Source organism: Mustela nivalis (assembly GCF_964662115.1).
Source record: "Mustela nivalis genome assembly, chromosome: 10".
NCBI lineage: Eukaryota > Metazoa > Chordata > Mammalia > Carnivora > Mustelidae > Mustela > Mustela nivalis.
This window is the reverse complement of record NC_139029.1, coordinates 81,225,090-81,251,410: the sequence shown is the minus strand read 5'-3', so window position 1 is coordinate 81,251,410 and position 26,321 is coordinate 81,225,090. Positions and strand designations below refer to the sequence as shown.

Sequence of the window (26,321 nt, the reverse complement as noted above, 5' to 3'; positions counted from 1 at the left end):
ATGCTTTAAAGTGCTTCACTTTTTATCCACATCCTCATAAATCACTCTTGCTTCAAACTGATAAAAGTAAAGGGGAAAAACACAGCAGTCGTTTTTCTGAAACTTTGCTTCTTTTTTCTAGTCTGTGAGAGACTGTGGGAACTTTTCTAGTCCTCTTTTACAAGGTGTAAGAGGCAGTATAGCGAAGTTGTTAGGAGTCTAGGCTTTGAGGCAGATTGCTTGGACTCTTCCCAGCTATATGACACTTGAGTATTATAGCCTTGAGAAAATTCCTTAACTTCCTGTATCTCAGTTCCCTGCTCTCTAAGATGGAGATAATGGTATCTACTTCACAGAGCTAATATGAAAAGAAAATTAGTAAATACTTTGTCCTAGGGAGAGAACACCATTCAATAACAGAAATAGAAATGATTAGTAATATATTTTATCCTGAAGTGCAGAAGGTCTATCTTGGTCAGGAGTAGACTCACTGAATAAAGCAAACCAAATAAGCCTAACTATTTAAGGATAGTAGAAAAGTGCTTGATTTGAGGATGTCTTAGTTAAAAAGGCAAGAGTTACTAACATCAACCTTGGAAATTTGGTTTGTGTTGTAAAAGTGAAATTAATGTCCATGTTGGTTTTTATTCACTGGAATAAGCCCCCCACTGACTAACTTTGAAGGAATGATGGTATCAGTAGTTTGCTGGCTTTCAGAAGCATGTTAAATTAAATAAATGATCATTTATTGGTTAAATAAGTTTAAAACCAGTTGTGGTATACTTGTTACCCTGGTTAAATTACCGTGTCTTTTTTTTTTTCCCTATAAGCTTGAGGAATTATTTGTTTTTAACTTAGATGCCATACACATAGTAAGCACTCAATAAACCTGAGTTTCCATTATGTGGGGGATTCTAACATAGTTTGGTTAATAATCAACAGATGTGGATAATGCATCTTTAGCACATTTTCCCTTCCAGGTCATGAATTTGTAATTGCATAGGTAGTGTGAAGAGTTTAGAAGCATGACTTATAGAGCCTCTTCTGTCTTTCTAGAAAGTACAGGAGTCCTATACATTGATACAGCCACTGTTTCATGCAGAAGCACATGGCAATACAAAAGAATGGGTAAGAAAGAGATGAAACACTGGCCTGGCTAAAAATGATTATGGATTAAAACATGTCCTATCACACATTTATGTGATATTCTTTGTATTAACTATAAGAAGAACAAAGAGGTGATTTCCTTTGGATAGTCTCCATATAGAATGTAGTCACCATAGACTTACCCAAAGGAAAGGATTCTGTAAGGTCTGAACCCAAGCTAAAGCTACAGGAAACAGTGTGGCAAAGGTATCAGCTGTGTTAATATGTACAAGATATTGTAAATACTGAATAGTTAATTGATTATTTTATGTACTTAGTATTTAACATTTACTGTAAACTTCATCCTACAAATCACACACAAATTGAGGCTTGCTTTTCTTTTTTGTTACAGTTTAGCAAGAATACTTGGTATAATTCTTTATTGGTTACAAAGGGGAAAAAGAAGCAGAGGGGAGTTTACTAAATCTTTATCATATTCTAAATTCCTTATAGCCCCTTGTACAAACCAAGCACTATTTTTCCTGTTGCTATTCGATGCACTCAAATATTTAAAGGTATTTTATGTATCTCTTTCAAAAATTTTCATTAATCATCATATAACTAATAAAATGTCCATTGAGATTTCAATTTTTCAAATAATAAGAAAGCTAAAGTCATGTAGATAGTGATGACCTTCTAATAAATACATAAATCTGAAGAGAGTACAGAATGTTTTTCTCTCAATGCTGTGAGGAAACCTATGATTTCATTTTTTTTCTTTGGAAGAACAGTCTCAGAATTTCTTTAAAAATTGGGGGCTTCTATATTGCTCTGCACAATAAGATATGTATAAAATTACAATTCAATATCACAAGTTGTTAGTCATCCAAAAATAATTTAACAAGATTTAAAAAGAAAGAAATATCTTGACTCTGCAATACAGGCAATTCTAAATAATTTTTCCCATTAACATATGTGTATGTGGTGAGTGATAATGAATGTCTAAGGTGATGAAACATAACTATGATGTAGTGAGGTGTTGTCAAGATTTTTTTTAAATTTCCAATTAGTGTTTGGAGAGCTTTCACTACAATGTCATCAGCTACAGGCCCGCGTGAAGGCATTTTCACTGCTGACGAAACCAGGAAAATATCATGTCTTTCCAAGACTTACAGAAAGTGAGAAATGTAATGTTGCATGTAGACTTTCTCAGGATGGTAAATGACATTTTAAAAAATTAACTTTTGTTCCATTGACTTTGCATTAACTCTTATAGATCATCACTGTTGCTTATCAGCAAGGTGGGAACTAATGAGAGAAAACATATTTTTTGGTCCCAAATTTAAACTGTTTACTGTGTTGTTATATTTGGATTTTGCTAGTGTTACAGATAATCTTTAGCTTGCCCCTAATGAGGAGACAATATGAGGAGTCAGCATCTCATAGGTCATGAACAATTTCTTTCATTTCAGGAGAAGCTAGATTTCATGTGTGTCTCTCTATAGTTCAAAAGCTTGCCTTGTTAATTAAATATTGGTGAGTCCCCAAGTGTTACAGACCACGAACAAGACTTATAGAAAAAAAAAAAGTCTTGTATTTACCAAAGGAATAATGACATAACTATTCATATTCTAGTATTTCCCCTTAATACAATAATATTAATCAAATATATAAAAAATGATTTTGAGGAAAATCCAATAATTTGGCAAAACATGTCATCTTAATTTTATTTCAGGAAATATCTTTTAATAAGCAAACTGTGGTAAGGTATTTGGATTTATTTCTTAACCTAAATATCTGAATTCTACCTTCTAATACTATTTAATCTCTACTCCCTTTGCTTCGTAACTTTGGTAAATGTTGAATATCTAAACAGTTTGTTATTCTTTAAGAAAAAAATATGATTTAATGTTCAACTGGAAAACATTAGCAAAAAAACAGGGACCTCATTAGAATTTTAGATCTAATTTTAAAGGGTACATTCAAGCCTTTCAAGCACTAAGTATTTACAATTGCTTGAATATGCTTAGCACTGAATGGCATGTGAAACACAATCCCTTATTTCTCAGAGTTTACAGAATAGAGAGCAAAAACAAACACATACAGATAAAATAGTTCAGCAATAATGCAAGGCAATATATCCATAATCACCAGCCAGAGAGTATATAAATTTTAAATACCCTCACTGTTTCAAGCAGAGTAGAAAGGCAATAAGATAAAACAGGAAGGAAAGTGAAGGGGCTCAAATCACGGGTTTGCTTCTAAGCAGGACTGCCTCTAACTGGGACTAACAATTTTTTCTTGTGTACAATACAGGGGTGCATTTACATAGTTTCTGAGATTCGTTGTAGTTTGACAAATTGATCAATTGGTGCTGGGAGACTTGGAGAAGCTATGTAAAGAATTTAGGATTTCAGCTGAGTCATGAAAGTTGAGAAAATCCGTTGAGGGACAAGGAATAACTAGAAATGGGAACATGGAACAAAAATGCAACTAAAGCTGAAAATGCCATGGTCCAGATATGGTGATTAGATGGGTTAGAATGAAAATCCATGAGGACTGATAGACAAAAGTTGTATTACGGAAGATATTAAAGGCCATGAGAAGGATTTGAACTTTTTCCTAGGCTATACAGAAACATTTAGCAGGGCAGTGATAATATTTCTATCTTGGTAATATTAATCCTACATATTTGGTTGGTAAAAGAGGTGGAAGACCAGGGCATAAATGAGAAGGCAATTGTTCTCTCTGGGACTAGAGTGATAGAAATGAGAATGAATAGGAAACACTGACATCAGAAAATACTGAAGAGAGTGGCAGGTGCTGAAAGTGAAGGAAGAGCCAAATATGCCTCCAAGTTTTTGTTTTGTTTTAAGTGTACAAAAAAGAAAGGTAATATAATGGAAAAAATGGGAAAAAAATTAGCATGGGGAGGCAGGAGTAGGATGGAGTGTTATCAAAAGACCATGAATCTTTGTAGAGTTAACAATCTCTGTCCCCATATGATATACCATTCTAAGAAGTGGCTTATAAAAAGTTGAATGCCATCGTTAGGGAGTAATTATGGAAATGCTGAGGAGTCTTGACAAAGGCAGAAGGCCAAACAAGGAGTCATAATATCTTTAGCAAATTTCTGCTTACACATTGAAAAGAGGTCCTTATATACTTCCTTAAACTACGAGAAGAGGTATTTTTCCAGTATAAAACTCATTTTGACAACAATTAACACTGGTAAAGTTCATTAATTTATATCATTCTTTCATGAGCATTTTCACTGTAATAAAAAAAGAATATCAAGTTAAAACTTGGCTCATAGCTAACTACTTACTCTATATAGCATATATTTTGTTAAGCTAAAATAAATCTACATAATTAAGTTTACTAGCAACTTGTGCCATTATATTTTGTCAAAACCAAGAGGTGACATGCAATTAAACTTACTTGGCTTTGTAACTTTTCCTGTTAAAATGGGTCTTTTAAACATGTCACTGGCAACTCTTCTCAGAAAGAGGATTTTGATCTTGTAGAAGCAAATACATACTTGAGAAAATGGTATTTGTTAGCAGAGAATCTTATTACTTTGTCTTAATGAGACTCACTCCATGTTTACTAGGTAGAATTTATTCACTATATGAACATGAATGCAATTATATTCTCTACTCAGGACACTTAAATAATCCCCTTACCCAAGGAAGCTTCTGACTTAGAGATCTTATCATCATGAATGAACAAAATTTTAACACCTGTAATGAAACTATTATTCCAAATTTTCACATGGATACCTCAAAGTATAAAAAGGACAGCAAGATTTCAGTAAGAAAGTATTTTCTATCAGACCATCTCAACTAAATAGAATAGGTCTTAAAACCTTTCATAACTTTTGTTTCTACACAACACCTAAGCACAATTCTAAATACATAGTGGATGCTTAATATTTAATTTGTGAACTGAGAAGTTCTGGAATTTGGTTTTGTTTGTTTTATTTTGTTTTTGTTTTTGTTTTTGACATTGCCCTCTCTCTATATCCAGGGCCAAGCAGTGAGTCCAACAGTGGGTAAGTAAGTACCAAAGAAATTTATTTTTGCATATGTGAATAAATGAATGAATAATGAATGAATGAACCTTTTCTTCTAAGATTAATCTCTCTATCCTAACTCTGTGTAATAAATATCTTAGCTCAAGAAAATGATTCTAATGGTGGACATTTTAAGTATTTTTTGCCTATTAATAAGACTTTTACTAGTTGCTCTTCTCATCTCGATATATGGTAATGTCTGAATATAGAATTTAATATCAATCTTGGAATCAAAACACCCCTTCAAAAGTTTGACATCCTGTTTCCCAACTCTTTCCTCATCGCACATACATGACAAATATTCACAAAATAGCTGAAACTAGAGTTTGGGACAAAACTTACATACATTTACTCCTTATTCCCTACATGTTAATTGGTGTCAGCCCTCCAAGGATGAGACTCCAGCAAGATTACTAGTTTATCTGGGGTCCTAAAATGAGCTCCAATCCACAAAACTAATGAGAACACCAGGAATGCATGAATAGGTTGACAGAGCAGGATTAAATATGTCTAATTGCAGGAGGGTCTGTTACCTCCAAAGAGACCTAGAGAATATACCTCCTGAAACTCACACCTAGACCTGCTCATTTATTAAGGAATTACTGCGATTCTCTAGCCTCCTAGGCTATGGTCTCACTCAGGAAGGACATTAGTCTGGAGGGAGGGTCAGAGTATCCAGGATTAGGGCTCGATGATAGAACAGATGGAAAATTTTAAAGAGAGCACACCAAAGTTCATTCATTTTTGTCTTCTGGAACAAATCTTTAAGAATTATTACATTGGAAGAAGAAAGAAAGTAACAAGCTGAAAAAGGCACACATCTAGAAGTACAACAATATAATAATTGCCAAAAATGACTTTCTCTTGCTCAAGGGATGTGCAAGACAATCCACTGGAAGGTAATATAATATGTTAGAATTTCTATTTATATTTTTTAAATAAAAGTAAGAAAAACGATTTTTTAAAAAGATTTATTTGTTTTAGAAAAACAGAGAGAGAGAAAGCATGAGAGGCCAAGGGAGAAGGAGAGAGAATCTTGAGGAGACTCTACACTGAGTGCAGAGCCCAATGTGGGGTTCAATCTCTGGGATCAAATCCCTGGGATCAATCCCTGGGATCAAAACCTGAGCCAAAACCAAGAGTTGGATGCTTAACCATCTGCACCACCCAGGTGCCCCCCCAAAAAACTATATTTTTAGGAATTTTTATTGCACATCTAGATACCGATACCTGCACCAGGGTCATATGTCATCAGCCTTGTATCACATACAATATGCCAACTTGTCCAACATTTGTTAACTTTCAGCACACTGTGATTCACTACATTTTAAAGTGATTTATGAGTTACACTGTCTTCTATAATGGATGCTCACAATTACTTGAAATAGGATGGAAATTATACATAAAAATGTTATCTACTACATTTATGTACACTAGATATCTTGAGTCAATGTATTTAAAAGAATTATCAAAATTAAAGTTTATTTATATACTTACCTGAATTAATTTATTCACATCCATCTATCCTCATTACTCTATTTTCATTAACCTACCCTATCTATGTATCTATCTATGATGCATCTATCTACCTATCGATGGAGTATTATACTTAATGTATAAATGAGGTACACACCCAAAATGTTTGAAGACCATTGCTATAGAAAACAAACAGCACAAAACTTTTCTGCCTCATGCTGATCTTTCCTTTTTTTAAGATTTCATGTATTTATTTTAAAGAGAATGTGTATGAACAGGGGGAGGAACAGAGAGGAGAGGGAGAAAATCTCCAGCAGACTCCATTCTGAGCACAGAGCCTGACCTGGGGCTTGATCCCCCAACCCTGAGATCATGACCTAACTAAAACCAAGAGTTGGACACTCAACTGACTGAGGCACCCCTCATGCTGATCTTTCAAACAAATGAATGGGATCTCTTTTCCTTACTTCAGGAAAGAGTACTGTGATTTCAGTACAGAGAAAGCAATACTTACCTCCAGGAAAAGTAAGACCATTCAGTGGGCCTAGCAACTATGGGTTAAGTGGAGATGGAGAAAGATAAGACATCTCACAGCTGAGATGGTGAAGATGTTTGTGCTAGGTGATTATGCCAGTAGCACAGAAAGTTACATATAATTATTTATCCATTGCATAATCAACTCACCCAAAATGTACTCATTTTGCTAATCCTTAAAATGTGAAAATGAAGATGATACATCCTTACCTTTAAAATATTCATGGTCAATAAAGTTTATTCATCTAAATAAAATCATTTTATAATATCAAAATATGTCTATTACCTTAAAACCAAGATAAAATGTTAAAAAAATAATGATCATTCATTTTGCCTTTTCCTTTGTAAGAAAAATTATACTCATACATACTGTGCTATTTTTGTTAAGGTGCTTGCAAATAGAAGCCTGAGACATTTCTTATTTCATTAGTCAGGAAACAAACATTAAATAACAAAAAAGTACATCATATAATACTTAATAATAGATACTTGAGTTTATATTACAACATTCAAAGTTAGTTATATAAAACAATGAAATTGTGAAACACATTTTTAAACACAAAGTGTAAGAACATCAAACATCAGCTCACAAAAGCAATCACTGCCTATATTTAATATTATAAATACAGTTAAATTCTCATATGCCTTTTAATATACTTTTGATTCTCAACAGATATTTTAAAGTCTATTTGTCCATGAGTCATGCTTTTCCTAACAAAACTTATCTGAAGTAAATGGAACAACCATGTTTGACATTTAATTGAAAAAAAAATCAAAATGTCTAATGTTTTGACTATTATTAGAGTATATTGAAATGTACTTTATAATGGAATCTCTAAAAGACACTGATCTGACATTATATATTTTTTTAAAGTTTTTATTTATTTATTTGACAGAGAGAGAGATCACAAGTAGGCAGAGAAGCAGGCAGAGAGAGAGGGGGAAGTAGGCTCCCTGCTGCACAGAGAGCCCAATGTGGGGCTTGATCCCAGGATGCCGAGATCGTGACCTGAGCTGAAGGCAGAGGCTTTAACCCACTGAGCTATCCAGGCGCCCCCTGACATAAAATATTTTAAAGTCATTTCTTGTTATACACTGAGAAAATTAGGGAATGAAGGAAACTGTCATAAGGAATGCTAAAAGTTACTGCAGATGAAAGAAAAAGAAAGAAAGAAACAGTGGGGAAGGAGAGGGGCAGGGAGGTGAGGAGGCAGGAAGGAAATGGAGGGAGGAGAAAAAGACTGAATCACTGCACTGTAACATGTTAGATAAGGGATACTTGAATGTAGTATTTATTGAGCACTTGCTAAAAAAAAAGCCAAACTCTGCAATACAGACCTTCACCTAAACTGTTGGTTCCATCTTTACTCTATGTCAGAAGTAGGTAAACTTTTCCCCTAGAGGACCAGATGCTAAATATTTTGGTTTATGGTGGCCTGACTACCCCATTCTGCCATTGTGGTGTGAAAGCAACCACAATTTATGAAAGATGGGTATGGCTGTTTTCTAACAAAATTGTATTGACAGATATGGAAATTAAATTTTTCACAGCACAAAATATTCTCCTTTTGATTTTTTTGCCCAACCATTTAATAACATAAAACACAATTAGGTGGCAGGCCATACAATCAAAAGAATCAGGGTTGCTGGGGGGAGGGGGTTTGGGAGAAGGGGGTGGTATTATGGACACTGGGGAGGGTATGTGTTTTGGTGAGTGCTGTGAAGTGTGTAAACCTGGTGATTCACAGACCTGTACCCCTGGGGATAAAAATATATGTTTATAAAAAATAAAAAATTATATTAAAAAAAAAAAAAGAATCAGGACGAATTTGTGCCCCAGACCACAATTATTATGTCTTTTCTATGTTTTATCTACTGTTAGGATTAAGACATTTTTAAATTTCATCTGTCTGATGAAATGAGGCTATCCTTCCATAAGTTTACTTGTGTAAGGTATTGAGAAGACTTATCAGAAGGAATTTCTCCAGACAATTATCATATGATCTCCCTGATATGAGGAAGTGGAGAGGCAACGTGGGGGACTTGGGGGGAAAGGAAAGGAATAAATGAAACAAGATGAGATTGGGAGAGAGATAAACCATAAGAGACTCTTAATCTCACAAAACAAACTGAGGGTTGCTGGGGGGAGGGGGGTCAGGAGAGGGTGGTGGGGTAATGGACATTGGAGAGGGTATGTGCTATGGTGAGTGTATAAACCTGGCAATTCACAGACCTGTACCTCTGGGGATAAAAATACATTATATGTTTATAAAAAAATTAAAAATTAAAAAAAAAAAGAAGAAGGAATTTCTCCCAAAGGTTTAAAAAAAAAATAGGAGTTGGACAGACAAGCTTAGTCTAAGGGTAGAGGGGGAATGGACTTCAACGTATCTGCTGATATTTGTTCACATAGCTTTGCTTCATAGGTTAGCCTCCATGAACTTGGGTTTGAATTCTTAGAAAGAGTTTAAGTTTAGATGTTTAGAGAGCTTTTTTTTTGCATCAAGGAACTCTTTTAGACATTAGAGTAGAAGCAATACTGTTCTGCCGCCTGAGTGGTACACAAAAAGGTAAGGTCAACATTCACCTCTACCTCCATCAAATACCACTATACTTTGGCACTTAAGGACCCTAGAATAGTTCTGGCATTGTTTTGGCCCAACAAAAACAGCAGCCTACAGTGGGTAGGGTTCAGAACAAAGAGGAAGTGGCAGAACAGGCAACAAAGAACAAAAGGGAAGATCTTGCTTACAGCCATAAATGAAGGAGAGTCATAAATGATGGAAATTACTGTGCTGGCATAGAAAAATATGAGGACTCCCAAAATAGAGTATAAGGTGAGGAAAGGGGGAGGCACTAGGTATTGGCAATTAGGGCACTAAAAGAAAAAAAGAAGCAGAAAAAACTATGGCTATTATCAAAATAATCCCATTTTTAACTCAAGGTTGCCTAAGGAAATTTGGGATTTCTCATTTAATTTAATCTTTATAATACTCAAAGGAGGACTATGTTCTTATTCCTCTTTTTGGCCCAAATGTAACTCTCATAGATAGCAGACCTAAAGGAAATGGCAGTAGTCTAAAGGGAACATATCCTGCCCCACGTTTTTGGTCCATTTTTTGGTACAGTTTTTTTTTTTAAGATTTTATTTATTTATTTAACAGCAATCACAAGTAGGCAGAGAGGCAGATGGGGGCGGGGGCAGGAAGCCGGCTCCCCATTTAGCAGAGAGCCTGATGTGGGGCTTGATCCCAGGACCCTGAGATCATGACCTGAGCGGAAGGCAGAGGCTTAACCTACTGAGTCACCCAAGCGCCTTTTGGTATTGTTTTTGCAGGGATTTTTATATATGGAACTAAGTGTATCTGCTCCGAGTATATGCTTGGGATTTTATCATTTTTTTTAACCTAGTTTAATTGAGGAAGTAACAATCTAATAATCTGAACGAATGCTTGAAGTCCTAATTATTATGGAAAAAACCTACTTTCAAGATTGATCTTGATCTCTGTATAAAAACTATTATAGTATGGGTTGGTTACTGAGGCCTTACAACTCAGTATTTGCCTCATCAATAAAACCGTATTTCTAAACACATTAATAATTGCACTTTGCAATCCATTTTTGGAACTGATTCCCATTGGATCATCATCTTGCATTACCTAGCAACAAAGAATGCAACACTGCCATCTTTGAAGCTATCACTTGTGGGTGGCATTCATGAACACAGCCAGAAGAAAAGTTTCAGAGAATCATTTTAAAATGATTATTGAAGTCATGGAAACAATGCTGAAATGTGTCATTGTTTTCCAAGGTTATGAGTAAATATATTGTTTTCATGTCTGTAGAGCAGGTTTTAATAGAACCATAACCACAGAGCTTTCTCCTAGTGGTGTGGTGAGGAGCTCCTACGGTGCCCAAATGACTGATCCAAACCCTTATGTGCTTTCCCAGTTTACATCAATCTCCACTGGTGTAGCAATGTCATCTTTGTCCATCCCACTTGATTCTTAGCTTCCTGTATCTGAACTGAAATTTCTAGATCCCAACAATGTAAAACAAAAACAAACAAGAACATTCGTGAGTGATAAAATAATGCAGGCTTAGAGTAAGCCCACTCTTTCTATGATGGAGACCATTCATGTTCATAGATTTTAGTCTGGTGGCTATTAAGATCAATCATTGTTTTCCTTCTACCAAGACCCACTGTGATACTCTCAAAACTCTCTGAATCTGTAGTTAACACATACAATCATGGGATTACAAACCACTTCATCCATAACAAATTTTCAATCAAAAAACACCTAACTTATTAAGTTGCATCTCCAGCTGACTTTGTATTCCATTTTCTTCCTTCATTCAGCTGGAAGCATTCACAAATAGCAAAGTATAATACTTCCCATGTTATGTGTTGCCAGGCAATCAGGGCAGAAATAATTAACACGGAAAGTGGACTGCCAGTATCCTGCTGAATGGCTCTGGAAAGAGTTCAAATATGACAAACATTCTTAGCTGTCCCTTCTGGGACACGTGCTCTGAAATAACAGTTTGAAAGGACAACTGCCAACTCTAGTTTCAAACAGTTTGACAGCACTACAGAATTTCATTCTAAAATCTGACTCAGTTTTTATTTAAAGGAGAATTCATCTATGCACACTGTGTCTTTCTGAGCCCCTTCCTAAAAGAGTTTTTCTTGATCTCCTGCCGCTCTCTTAAAGTCCAACTGCCTAATGAAGCTAATTCTGAGCACTAGATCTTTCTATAAATGTAGAATTCACACTGAATTCAAAAGCATTCCTGGGTCTGTGAAAGGCCCTGTGTCAGGTAGGCCAAGGGGCTCACAGATTTCTTATTAATGCCTGATATCACTTTCTACCTACCTCTATTCAAAGAAAAACCAAGTTAGAAAGCCAATCAATTCAATAAACACCTTCCCACAGAGAAATCTTCAACCAGAAGTACTTAACACACAAAGCAATGTGATAGATACCTAAGTAATTCTAAGGATCCTAGTTGAATTTATTGCAATTCAGGTCAATGAAGATTTGATGAGTAACCAAGTTAAGTGGTGGAAACTATTGTAAGGACACAGTCAGCCACAACTCACACATCATTTTCATCTAGTAGGAAAGATGGAGATGTAAATGGCTTTTTCAGTGCACTGTGGTAAATGTTAAAATAGAAATCTAGATAGGATGTAGCAGACAGCGAGACCGGGAATTCCTAAGCTGATTCGGCTTTATAGATGCTGGTACTGGAAAGGACTACAGTGACTAACTGGTACAATTCATTTCTAACACAGAACACCACTGGTAAATTGTCACAAACTCTCTGTTTAAATACTTCAGCTGAAAAACAAAAAAAAAACAAAACAAACCAAAAAAAATTCAAGTTCTGGTTCCATTCATTCATTTGTTCATTCTTTCATTCAATGTTTATTAAATCCTATTATGGATTATATGTAAAAATATAATTTTTACATATAATTGAATATGAAATATTCAATTATGAAATATAATGGAATATGAAAAAAGTAAGACCATGAAGACCCCTGACTTCATGGATAGAATTTATTACTTGGTGTGGAAGACAGATATTTGGTAAACCATCAGAAGTTTTGGAGTTTACACAAAAGAAGGTCAGCTTTAAGTTGCCCCATTCTTGCTATGCATTTGGGCGTGTGTCCTTACTTCTCTTGGCTTTAGCTCCTCATCCATAGCATGAAAGAGGTAAATAATTCCATTTCTAAGGATCCCTTCCAACACTAAAGATATTATGATTTCTAGAGACGAGAGCTAACTGCTTTGTGAGGAAATCTGATCTATTTTGAAATCACTCATCTCTTCTGACAACTTGGTGGAGTGGCAAGAAGATGTACCTTTGGAACCCAAAAGAAATGGTTTAAAAATGGTAACACTACTACTTACTAGCAATGTAACCTTGGGTTAATTTGTAATACCCCTGAGCTTTCCTCTGTAAAGTAGGAATAAGAGTCTGAGGTTTGCCACGTTGATTTAAAAAAAAAAAAAAAAAAAGAAAAAAGTGTGCAAAACAAATGGGATAGTGTAGTGGTGAATACAGGTGCAAAAGAATGCTAGTTACCATTCTCTGCATTTCTTTCCATCAGATCAAATTCTCTCTCTGTGTGTCTTTCTCTGTCTCTCTCCCTTTCAGTGAAATTTGATATTTATTTAATTTGTTAAAAACTGGCATTTACTGAATGCCTACTTACTTGCCAGGCATTGTACTAGGTGAGGGGAAATGCACTAGGAAACAAGATAGTCAATCAACTTCTACTCTCATTAGAAGAAGGAGAAGAAGGAGGATGAGGAGGACGAGGAGGAGGGGGGATAGGGAGAAGAAGACAATGCCACCACTGCCTAGTTTCTCTCTAGCTGTATACCTTTTCTAAGCTAAAGCTCTTGTGGCCCTGACCTGCTTCTCTGGGGTGCTTCCAGTCTTTCTTGGACTTGGACCAATATCCCTACTGACTGTTAGCCACTTGCTAAGGCTGTGCTCCTACAGCAGCTCTTCCCTAGAAGGGATAGAAGCCTTAAACCTATTTGGAAAGAGATATCAACCCAACCCCTGCCTTATGCAATCACAAATAAAACCTGGCTAGCTTTTGTAACCCGGTAATTTAAAATGAACCTGATTGGACAAACTCCCATTATTTGAGTGTATCTCCTTTTGATAATTGATAACTAAAACAGTGTTGCCTCCCTGAGAAATTGAAAAAAAGAAAAAACAACTCTGTCCAAGCACTTAGAATTTTCAAGTCCTTATAGGACTCACATCTGGTCTTTAGTGTCCATCTTTGAAGTTTCTTGGTCCAAAGTTCCATTCCTTCACTTAGTTCTCAACAGACAAAATTATTAGAGCTACCTTTAGCTTTTCCAGATCAGCTATCTTCAGCTAAAACATTTTTAAATTCCTGAAAGATTTCTAGGAAAAATATTTGTCCTGATGGACTCCCTCAAGTTATTTTCAATTACTAAATGGATTTTTAGATTTAGAATTTTAGATTTAGAATTGGATGTCCCTCTTTCTAAAATACCTCAGGTTATGGGTGTCTTTCTCTATTTTAGAATTTCAAAAGTCTAACTGGCTATCTGAAATTGATTCATCATTTCCCTCTAATGATGTTTTTTTTTAATTTTTGTTTTATTGTTTGTATGCTTGGGTTTTTTTTTTTGTTTGTTTGCTTTTTGTTTTTTGTTTTAAGAATATCTACGTTGAGTATGTTGGCTACCATTTGAGTCCTTTTCTTCAGGCAATACTATTCCCATTGCTTGTGGATTAATACACAGAGTTGCTTCCTCCTGCCCCTGTAAACCAGACAATCAGTGAGCTAAGCTGGTCAATGAGCCCTGATGAAGTGTGAGCAGTAAATTCTCTTATCACCATGGCAACCGGTGTACTCCTTAGACAGTGCCCTATTGGTATCTTGGGAAGAGAGCCTGATGACACATCACTAAGATCTCCCTCCACATTAACCTTGTTGTTTGATTCACAGTCTTTGGGGACCCTGACCAATTACAAATTCATAAAACTGTACGTATCTAAGCTCCACATCTTATCTGCAATGATATCAAAAGAAAATTTACCCTATGTTTCACTGAAGTCAATGTAGGTGATGTACAAATTTATTATTTTAATAATCCTTTACCAAAAAAGGTAAGTGGTTTAGCAGAATTGTTCTTTAAAACCTCAAGCTAGATCTTAGTGTTTTCTTTTCCTAAGGGATCATAGAACATTGGTTTAACTTATATCAGAGTTTTCAGTTTCTGGTTCAATCTTGACATAAGACAGGCTTTCCTTGATTTGATTTAAAGCTTTTTGTTCTCTATTTTCCCTGAAATAATCAATATAGTTAGCCCATTTTCCAATTTTACGTAGAAGCTAGTTTTCCATGTCAGGTTCCATGTCAGTGGCTATCTTTGTGTGATATGATCCTCTTAGAATTCTCCATCCCAACCTTTTAGAAACACAATAATTTGCAAAAGAATTTAGTACTCTAGTTGTAAGGCTATTTGCTGATTTATATAGGGGAGAGCGCTAATTGTTTCTTAATTAACCAATACAATAAGGTTCTATGCCTCCAATCCATTGTTTCTTAAATGATTAGTTGCCTCCCAAAACCGTATCTGTTTCTGAGACAGTGAATTTATCCAGGCTTTTCTTAAAGACATGTCCCTACTGGATGCTAAACGCCCCACAGATCTTGGGAGTTCACATTCTGCATGCATGATAATGTACGAAGTGATATACCTAGCCAAGACTAATGGCTTCTCTACTATAAACCATAGATGGGCATTGGCAGGTTTTCAGCTTTCCACTCAACATTTTTGCAATTTAAGGCAGACTCTCAGCATCACTTGAATGCACTTTTTGCAGTTTACTTTATCATTATGCAATGCCATGTGATTTCATGTCACAGCCAAATAAAGTGAATAATGGAATTTTTCGCATTATTACTGGCCACAAACAATAACTCAAAAGTTCTGGAATTTCACCTTCCTATGGTGGGTGTCAAATGGGTTGGTTTACAATCCCAACTTTAGCTACCATAACTATTTATTTCTCTGGGGCTGGGATAGTTCATGAATGCTAGGCATCAATTCTCTTGATATTGCTTTTTTTTTTTTTTAAGATTTTATTGATTTATTTATTTAGAGAAAGAGCTGGGAAGGGGCAAAGGGAAAAAGGGAGAATCTCAAGCAGACTTTGCACTAAGTGTGGAGCCCACTGCGGGGCTCGATCTCACCACCCTGAAATCACAACCTAAGCTGAAATCAAGAGTCAGCTGCTAAACGCCACCCAGGCACCCCTTGATGTTCCTTATTCATGGACTCGAGCCGTAAGTAGTCACCCTCTCATTGATGGAGAAATCACTTTTCTCCATCAGGTACTCTCTGTGAGAAATCACTTTTCTGTAATATTTTTACCAAGTGTTTCCCAACACTTTAAAAAAACAAACAAAACAAAACAAAAACTAATGGTACTAAACAACACTGACTTATTTTCATTCCTCATTCAAGATGCCAACTGATCTCTCACATTTGACTGACAGCCAAAAGCTCTGCTCCACACTCTGGGTCCAGAAAGGGGAGAAAACCACTCCATCTTGTACATCTCTCCAGACTCTGACCCCACCCCCTGCAAAAGCTTCTACACAAGAACAACTTTTTAAACATTTATTGACCCCATGCATATCAATGAATCTAAGTGGGTGACAGCAGCCCGGAGGATCCTTTAGACACAATTTCATTTTATGTTTTGTCAGGCAATCCTGCTTAAAGAATGGAAAGTACTCTTTAACAAAAAGGAATGCTGGGGGGAGATGGTGAAAGGGACATCAGTCGACCTGTTTTTCCTTCCCAGCCAGGAGGAAGCAGCTTCCTTCCAAAAATAGTTAAGGTCTTGTGTCTGCTCTGAAGATAAGGGTTGCAGCTGGAACCATTACACAGACATCTCCTGTGACTTAATCACTGTGTAGTGCAGGTCCGCTTCTTTATTCCTAATGAATCCTAGCCTTAGAATCGCAGAAATTCATCCAACAGAAGAGAGGCCTGCACTCATATGTTATTTGCCCATGAGTGAATCACCTTCGGTAGAGTCTAAATTCCATAATTTTGCATGATGGATGCTTGAGTGTTTTGTGAGTGGGCCCTGAAAATCAGGTTCCAATTTGGAAACACTGGTAAGGAACCTACAAATGACTATTATGTTACTAACCACACATTTGTATACTTTAAAGCAATCTCAATTACAAGGGATGGCATATGTAGGATAAAGTGAAAACTGGCAAAATGACAAACACGAAGGTTTAAATCACTCAGGATTATATCAGATACCTGAAATAGTGAATTTTCTAGAGCAGGGTTGTAGAGATTTCTATGAAATATACCTTAGTAAAGGACGGTAATTTTCTCACCGTCAGAGTATCTGTGGCACTGATGCCCTTGTTTTCAGAACAGAGGATCAACAATCATCCCTCTTAGAATGCTATGAAACTAGCTTTCTTCAAGGCAGATTCCTTTGTTTTCTGATCCCTATTTAAATAAGGATAGCCAAGTCAAATGGCAACCAGACAGGTGCCATAAATGAGTGGAAATCATAAGGAGAGGAAGACACTCTAGTGAACCTGAGATGGAGTCCTGTCCACTCCAGCCCTTTCAGGATGCATTAAAAAAGAAAAGGTGAGGGCACCTGGGTGGATCAGTGGGTTAAAGCCTCTGCCTTCGGCTCAGGTCATGATCCCGGGTCCTGGGATCGAGCCCCACATCGGGCCCTCTGCTCAGCAGGGAGCCTGCTTCCCTTCCTCTCTCTCTGCCTGCCTCTCTGCCTGCTTGTGATCTCTGTCTGTCAAATAAATAAATAAAATCTTTAAAAAAAAAAAAAAGGTGGAGGGGGGTAGGGAAGGGGGGGGAGAAGAAAGGAAGAGAGGAAAAATGAAAAGAATGAACAGAAATGAAAAGAAAAGAAAAAAGGAAGGAGAAGGAGACAACAAAAAGACTGTATGGGCCCAAATAAGCTCTATTTGGTGGTTGTATCTTAGGGCTGCTGCTAGCTTCCTGTGTGCTATCCCACATGGCACTCAGTGGTCCTGTGTCAAAACCCACTATACCTATTTGCAATTTTCTAAATGAAATTCATTCATATTTCCTTTTTCTGAGCCAGAGACACTACCTAAGAGACAAATTACATTCATTAATTCATTCATTCATTCATACCTGTGAGCCAAATTTCCATTACTTTCTATTTCTGTAAGAATGTGTTTAGGAAAAATGGTAAAAATAGTGATCAAATAAAACTATTTATAGTTAATCTATAGCTCAGCATCATTTACTCTTTTAATCTCAGAAAATGAACTCCTTCATTATGTGTCTGTGCAAAAGTTTAAGCCATCGATAAATTCAGATTTCTAGATTTACCTTGTCCAGAAATGTGAATAGTACAGATAAAGCAGTTTGCTAGTAAGTATGGGTTACAGCTGCTAAATTGAAATTTCAGCAACCCTTTACAGTAGTAATAGCAAGTCAAACATTTTTTAAAAGCTGAAAAGGGTGAGGACTGTGTTAATGTACTTCCTAATTTGCACATTTCACAGATTTTAACTAGTTATTATAGCTACTGCATGTTTAAATAAATACAGAGAAAGGATGTACTCCAGGAATGGTTATTTGATTTCACAAATAATGTAAGATTCAGATACTGTTTTTCTGTTTCAAAGTTAAGCCTCTTAGAAAATAGTTAAGAATAATGAAATGGTTCAGATGGCAGGATGAATTTTCAAGAAATAAGTGAATCTACCATAAATATTCATAATCATGTTAGGTTCACTTTTTAAACAATTTCCAAGATGTTAGCTTGCTACAGTGTAACTGCTGGTCAAATCAGTGGCATAAAGGTTAGGTTATGTTTCCTTCATTAATGATTTGGCTCAATGCACACAGCAGTATAATGTATTTTATGAGTGAGGGAAATGATATTGGTTTGAGAGGTCTCATGTAACAGTCATATCCTGTCCAAATATAATTTTGAAAACAATCAGAGCCATTATGGCTCATACAGAAAGAAAGATAAAGACAGATAGCTGTATATGGGTTTTTAATAAGTAATTCACCCTGGGTCTTGAAACATCAGATTGCCAAGTAATGTTATTAATGTATAAGCATGTTGGTAAAATCGTGTATTCTTTCCATTGGTTGGCTTTAGATATGTTTCCAATGCAAATATTGTGTAAATGTATTGAATCCAAGTTATGCAAATCAGGAAAGTAATTCATCTTTCAAGAATTTTACTTGATTATTTCACATGCCAAGGAGCATTTTTCTGGCAACAGTCTACTGACTATTTATATCTAACATTTTCCACTGGTGAAATTATGCATCTTTTGCTGAATATTGGATATTAATTGTTTAACATATTGATCACCTCTCAGTCTTTGAGGTTAGTGTCTTGTGAAATTTCTGTATTTGAGTCTCCCATAATGAAAATGTGTGGTAAGAGACTATTGATATTATTGAATTGGTTTTTTGCAGCGAGGAGTATGTATATTCACAGATGAGAACCTAAAGCGAAGACAAAAATAAAATGTCTTATATCCAGAAGGTCTGACCATCAATCATGTTGATGGGAGATTTCAGAGACACTCTTTCCATCTGGCTTGCTCTCCTCTCTTCATGCTTCCTAAGACACATGGGGTCATAGATACAGCTTTTTCCTCATCTTAACACCAACATTCCAGTTTGGAAACTTAAGATGGACTTTCTCACATGTAGCATGTCCTCAACATCTACTCTAAGAATCACCTTCAAACACAGAAATACATAGATTAATGACCTACATTATTTGTACATGTTAATCATCCTCAAGAAATTGCAAGCATCCTTGAGGACCTTTCTCTGTCATATTCATCTCTGATACTTTGTTTCTACCCTGCCTCAACTTAATACAGTCGTTAGTACATAGCTAGTAATCATAATGCAGTGACGTTTATTGAGTACTTATTGTGTGCCAAATATTGTTCTGAGGACTTTATGTTATAGTTCATTTAATAATTCAAACCACCTTCTGAGGTAAGCACTATTATTAACCCCATTCTACAGAGGAAGATACTGGGGGCACTGAAGTTATAGACCCATAGTTTGTAAATACAGAGCCAAGATTTGAAAGCTTGAGTCTAGCCCCTTCACTTTAAGTCAATAAAACTGACTGTATTCAGTACATTCTAAATATGTTAAAGTATATGATAATAATAATAATAATAATAATAGCTAAATCTTTTAGCACTTTGTATGTGCCTGGGACTTTTCTAAGACATCTTTCTAATAATTTATATAGTAGCTAAAAACTGCTCAGGTATGGGATAGCCTTGATTTAAATCCCCACTCCACTTTTCACTAATAGTGTGACTGTGTTTACTGCTAGTACTATCCCATTTTGCAGATGAGATATCAAAAAGTTAAGTAAATCAAAATCAAAGTTTGCATTACTTGACAACATCTCCCAGCTATGATTATTGAACTTAAAGCTGAATCCTTCTCCAGATAAGAGACTCCTAAGTTCTGGAACTAACACATGCCATCTTTGGGAAGCAGGAACTTTTGGAAAGTTTCCTGATTTATTGAGCAGAAAGCTCTTGCTTCTTCCCATTAATTCTAGTTCTAGTCTATTAGGTAATGACCAAGTTTTATGTATTGTAAATGAAAATACCAGAACCCCCAGCCCAGCTTCCTCACTGAATCCCATACCTTCATTAAAAATATAGCAAAATTGGGGGATGGGGTAACTGGGTGATGAACATAAGAAGGGCATTTGCAGTGATGAGCATTGGGTGTTGTATTCAACTGATAAATCACTGAATTCTATCTCTGAAACTAATAATAAAGTATATGTTAATTAAATTGAATTTAAATTTTTAAAAATATAGCAAAATTAAAAGAATTTATTTTCCACTTCATGATTCTTTAGGTATGTAATGAAGCCCCCAGTAGATGTTTATCTTTACCAGGATAAACATCCTTCTTTCTTCAACCACACTTAATTGGGAGTCTGACTCCCCCAATGTGTCCTACATTCTATAATTATTTTCTGTTTACTTATCCTCAGATGACTTACTGTGTTTTTCTCATGCTGAAGCTCTCCAACTTGAATACTCCCTGACTGTGGCTACTGGCCACTATGCCACTATGGTTAGCAACATGTATTATCTGATTCTCTCATGTGTTCTGTTCCTGATTAGGGTCTAAACCAAAAAATGATTTTTACATGGGAGAAAAGTAGGGACTCTCTGATAATGTTTGTGTGGTTTCATGGCTCATCAACCCTGATGGCAGATAATTAAAAAGTCTCACAGTTAAACCATTTACTTCATATACATAAATATATAATATATATGGTATGCATATGAATATATATATGCACAAAGAAATACAGTTTAAAGATATGATGACAAGATGCAAACCTGACCTATTTAACAATATTTTTCATATATACCTGTCAACTTCAAGAATCTCTACTTAGTTGTATTAACCACTGGCCACCTCAGTCAACGGATTTATTTTTCTGTACGTGGAACTGCCTTTTTTTCTTCTCCTTTTTGGTGGTGCCATCCATTCTATCTCTTTACCAACAATCATGCAATGAGTTCTACACTACTTTTCAGCCAGTTTCTCTTTAATTAATCTGCCGATTTCATTTCCTATTGTCTTCCCCATGATTAATTTTCAGCTTATTCCACACACTCGCCATGAGTCAGTTGTGTTACCTGAAATTCATCATTAAAAAATTCATTTTTTTTTATTTTGAAGGATTCTCATTTTCAAGAGTACTTTACTGAAATGAAAGTTTTTGAGAAAGAAGAAACTCCTTAAAGATTATGCCAGCTGTGAATAAGGTCATAAGATAAGATAGGATAACAGCTTACAAGAAGGGAAAAACAAATATGGCCTGATTCACACCTCTACCTATGATTCTATCATCATCACAAAACAAATAAGAAGCAACCAAAAAAAAATTTAAATGTTAATAGAGTCCACCTGCATATGCAATGAATTCTGCTAAATTTATAACAGAATGGATTTAACAGAAGATCTATATATCTTGACTCCTTACAAAGGAACAAAGTTACTAAAATTCTAGGAGAAGTCCATAGATCATGAGGATGGAAGCAGAATTATGTCTTAGTGTCTTGGAGAAATGTGGGATTTACTTGGGACTGAGAAGCATAAGCAGGAGGAGCAACATTTAAAAAAAAATTCAGTAAAATTTAGTTTTCCATTTAGGAAATGAATGAGCACATAATTTGTATATTTTACATGTGCATATTTAAGACTAGGTTTTAAATTTCCAACCATTCACTGTGCAACAGTGAGACAGAGATTATGACAGACATGCTAAAGTCTAAAGAAACCAAAGCTGAGGCTGTAAATGCATGCATAGCTTTCATGTGCTAGGTGCTGTTGCTTTTTTAGGTTTTGTCTCATTTTGTTTTTTGTTTGTTTTTACAGTGCTCTCAATAGTGGATTATATGGTCCAAGAGAGGAGAAAATATCCACCCCAACATGTTATTTGTACTAGTAAAACACTCTCTTGAAATTTCAAATTTGATCACATCACACAAAGAATTCTAGCTTTGAAGGCTCAGTAGGGGGGGATATGGGAAAAAAGAAAAGAAAAGTCATAAAAAAAAACCTTTAAGTTCAATTATTGAAAATAATTAGTACATGAAATCAACACTCATAAATCTCACTAATGTGTTTGTTTATTCACTCATTCAGTCACCAATGAACTAGTGATTGTCGACGCTGTGCCAAGCACTATTACATACATATCTATATTACAAAAAGCCAACACTACCAAAGTGGTACAATCTTTTTCTTTCTTTAAAGTGTAGTTCCAAGGTTACCTCCCCTGGAAAATGTCACTAACTCTTAAGCACCAACAGTTCAGGTTTCTTGTAATAGCCACGGATCTCTGTCTATATTATTACTACCAAGAGTACTTCCCATCACATGTTGTGATTTATCATAATAACCATATGCACTTAATAGGTCTTTAACAAATGATTAGTCACTTTATTTTTAATTTTATTTTTTCAGTGTTCCAAGATTCATTGTTTATGCACCACACCCAGTGCTCCATGCAATACATGCCCTCCTTAATACCCACCACCAGGCTCATCTAACCCTCCAACCCCTCCTCTCCAAAACCTTGAGTTTGTTTCTCAGAGTCCACAGTCTCTCCTGGTTTATCTCCCCCTCCAATTTCCCCCAACTCACTTCTCCTCTCCATCTTCCAGTGTCCTCCTTGTTATTTCTTATGCTCCATAAATAATCACTTTTGAGCTATGTTAGGCCTTCCATCATATCATACATTAGAACAATAACAACAACAAATGATTTTGCCCCATACGTGGAAGTCTGTTGAGAAATTTCAAAGGAAATATTGATATAAAATATCAAGGCAAGGGGTGTCTATGTGGCTCAGTCAGGTAAGTGGCTGACTCTTAGTTTCAGCTCAAGGCGACGATCTCAGGGTCCTGGGAATCCCCTCCACTCCCTCCCACAGGGTTCCATGCTCAGTGGTGAGCCTGCCTCAGAATTCTCTCTCCCTCTGCCTCTCCTCCCCCTTCTGCCCCCTAATTCACGCGCTCTCTCTCCCTCTTTCTCTCTCAAATAAATAAATAAACAAATCTTTAAAAAATATGTATCAAAGCAAGCATTTGTGCTGATTTCTCCCCATGATCAACCTCTTGGGGAAAATTCAATCATTTTTGCTTGTGTGTCCTACAGATGCCCCAACTGGTGTCCTAAATTCTACCTCTTTTTATAGAGACATGTATTCCAAAGGAGATGGGTTCTCACAGGAATGGAGGATGAAGAGACATATGGAGTTTCAATGGCACTTAGACTCAAATAGATGACAAACGGTGTTGGAAAAAAGAGAAACACAAACACCTAATTTACCTCTCTCCTGGAGGCATTTAACCCATTATGCAAATGTGAATAACAGACATACGTGATCTTAAAAGAGGCAGAACTGCAAGGGTACTCACAGTAATCTCATCCCACTTACATATTCAGGTGCCCATAAAATGCAGAGATCAACTATCTACATATGCCCAGTATGAAGCTAATCCCATAGAGCCAACTAACCATGGCTGACTTTGCAATCATGATTTTACAAAGCTCTTTAGATTTTACTGGCTTAATTTTTTCATGAAATCTAACTTCCCACTGCAGAGCATGACAATTTACCCCATTCTTTAATTTTCTGGATCTGTCCTTGTGTTACAAGTACACTTATATTACCATAACAACATATTACAAAACAAAAATTGACTTAGTTTCTTAGCCAACATTATATTCTCTAACAACAACAAAAAAAATAGTTTCTTTCAAGTTGCATAAGGAATTCTAGAATTTTTAAAAAGGATTATAAATGCCTGCATTACTAATAGCAATGTAACAATTATGTTATAAGCACAAGCATAAAGACAAAAAGTAAAATGAAGATTCTAATACTGTCGCTCCAAAATATCATTGCAAATTACTCATTCTACAGATAAAGCAAAATTCTTATGTTCATAATTTTTTAGAGAGAAATTCTATCTATGGACTTAGGAAGGAATGGGCTGGAATTTGGTACATCATGAAACATCATAAAGACAGTTCCTCAAGGGTATCTGGTGGTTTAGTTGGTTAAGCATATGCTTCAGACTCAGGTCATGATCTCAGGGTCTTGGGATCAAGCCCTGTTTTGTGCTCCCTGCTCAGCAGGGAGTCTGCTTCTTCCTATCCCTCTATGCTTCCTTTCATGCTCTCTCCCTCTCTCTCAAATAAATAAACAAAATATTAAAAAAAAATTCCTCATATTCAGCTCATGTTTCCTTCTTACATCATCCCTCTCTTGCTTATTTTCCACTAAACCAATTTTCCCCTAAAACCAGATCAAACATATCACTAAAAAATTTCTGCTTCTTTTTGTGTCTCCCTCTTTTACATTTACACACATATTACACATACAGAGTGGTTTATGAGAATTTGACATCTTGCCCTATGAACAAATGAAGTGATGTTTCTTGTATGGTTCACCATACAGAACAAAATGCAGTTATGGCTTATACCTTTAGATACATAATACTTATGAGAAATCCAGTATAGTACAAAGGGTGGTGTCAAAGTTGGAATAGGGAATGGTATTTACAGTAACTCACCTGCCTAGACAACAAAGTATAGAAACCTAGAATTTGAATTGTACCATTATACCTTGGTACCATTAATATCATCAAACTCAAACTTCTCATTTAGAAATAGGAAAGTTGAAGCCCATAAAGGTTATAGAGTATGACCAAGATGATATTTCATTATAGATTGTAGAGATGTGAATTATGCCAGATTCCTTTAGCATAGGATTAATGACAAGCCCTTGAGTCACTGCTTATGGATGGCTAGTCCAAGAGATGCTGCCTTTTTGGATTCCCATATGATTAGATATATTCTTTATACTAGGTTAATATATCTTCCATATTGTCGTTGCTATAGGTGTCACCAGGGTCTCAAAACTCAGGAGGAAAAAAACAAAAACAAAAACAAAAAAAAAATTGCCCTAAAGCAGGCAAATGGTTCAGAACCATGGACAGTCACCAGTTGCTGACCCCATCTACCCTGCACAGACTCTGCCCACCCCCGCCCCCCACACCCTACCCCACCCCCGCCAATGTGGTTCTCCAGGCTGAATACTTAGCAGTTTGCAGTCCATTAGTACTACTATAGATGGCAACTCAGTAGTCCCAAGAGAGACAAAACCAACTGTTAGTGCATGTTAATTTTAAAGATATTCTGAAAAGCAAGATTTTCAATCATCTGGACATTTGTATACTATCTTACTTGCATCTCCATATTTTACATGATAGTCTAAAAGAAAGACATTGACTATAGTTCCAGAAGAGTATAAAGGTAGCACCAAAAAACATATATCTTTAATTGACACTTCTGTTCTTCACAGAGAAATGGAATTTCTAATTGAAATAATTAAATAATTCCTTTACATTAACTTTACAAGGTCTTTGCAAAGGAGCATTTCAGAACAAACAGCATTGAACACTTAATTACAAAGTAAAAACATTTGAACCAATTTGTTTAAGCTACATATTATATAATCGGATTTAGAAAAACCTACCCCATTCTTTCAGGAGCATAAGAGAAACTACTTCAGCTTGCCCGTTGGTCCTAGTAGTGATGGTGCAGATTATATTCATGACAGAGCCTGAAATTGCAAGAAATAAGCGATTTCAGTAATCTTATGCAAGGTCCACAAATCTTGTGCAAAATTCAGCAACAAAAGACAGGCTAGGAGCTATCCTTTTTTTCTATTTTAGAGACAACACTTTATATATTTAAGTAACAAATACCAGATACAAATGATTCTCTAAACATACAGCTTCAATCATAGTGGGATTGTTATTTCAGTCAGTATATCCCTTATTGCTATATATTTGGATGTGCCAGAAAAAATGAAGTCACTGGACATAAGCTTTCTAAACAGGAAAAAAAAAAAAAAAAAAAAAGCTTCCTGGGGCGCCTGGGTGGCTCAGTGGGTTAAGCCACTGCCTTCGGCTCAGGTCATGATCTCAGGGTCCTGGGATTGAGCCCCGCATCGGGCT

The 26,321-nt window shown here is 35.9% G+C and overlaps 1 protein-coding gene across 1 annotated transcript in view; it reads right to left on the bottom strand.

Moving 5' to 3' along the window:
• Positions 1-26,321, bottom strand: part of LOC309843196 (uncharacterized protein) — a 271,304-nt gene that overhangs the window by 180,028 nt on the left and 64,955 nt on the right. Inside the window, exon 2 of the mRNA XM_082688549.1 lies at positions 25,838-25,924. Coding sequence (XP_082544675.1) covers positions 25,838-25,924 — 87 coding nt within the window. The remainder of the gene's footprint in view (positions 1-25,837; positions 25,925-26,321) is intronic.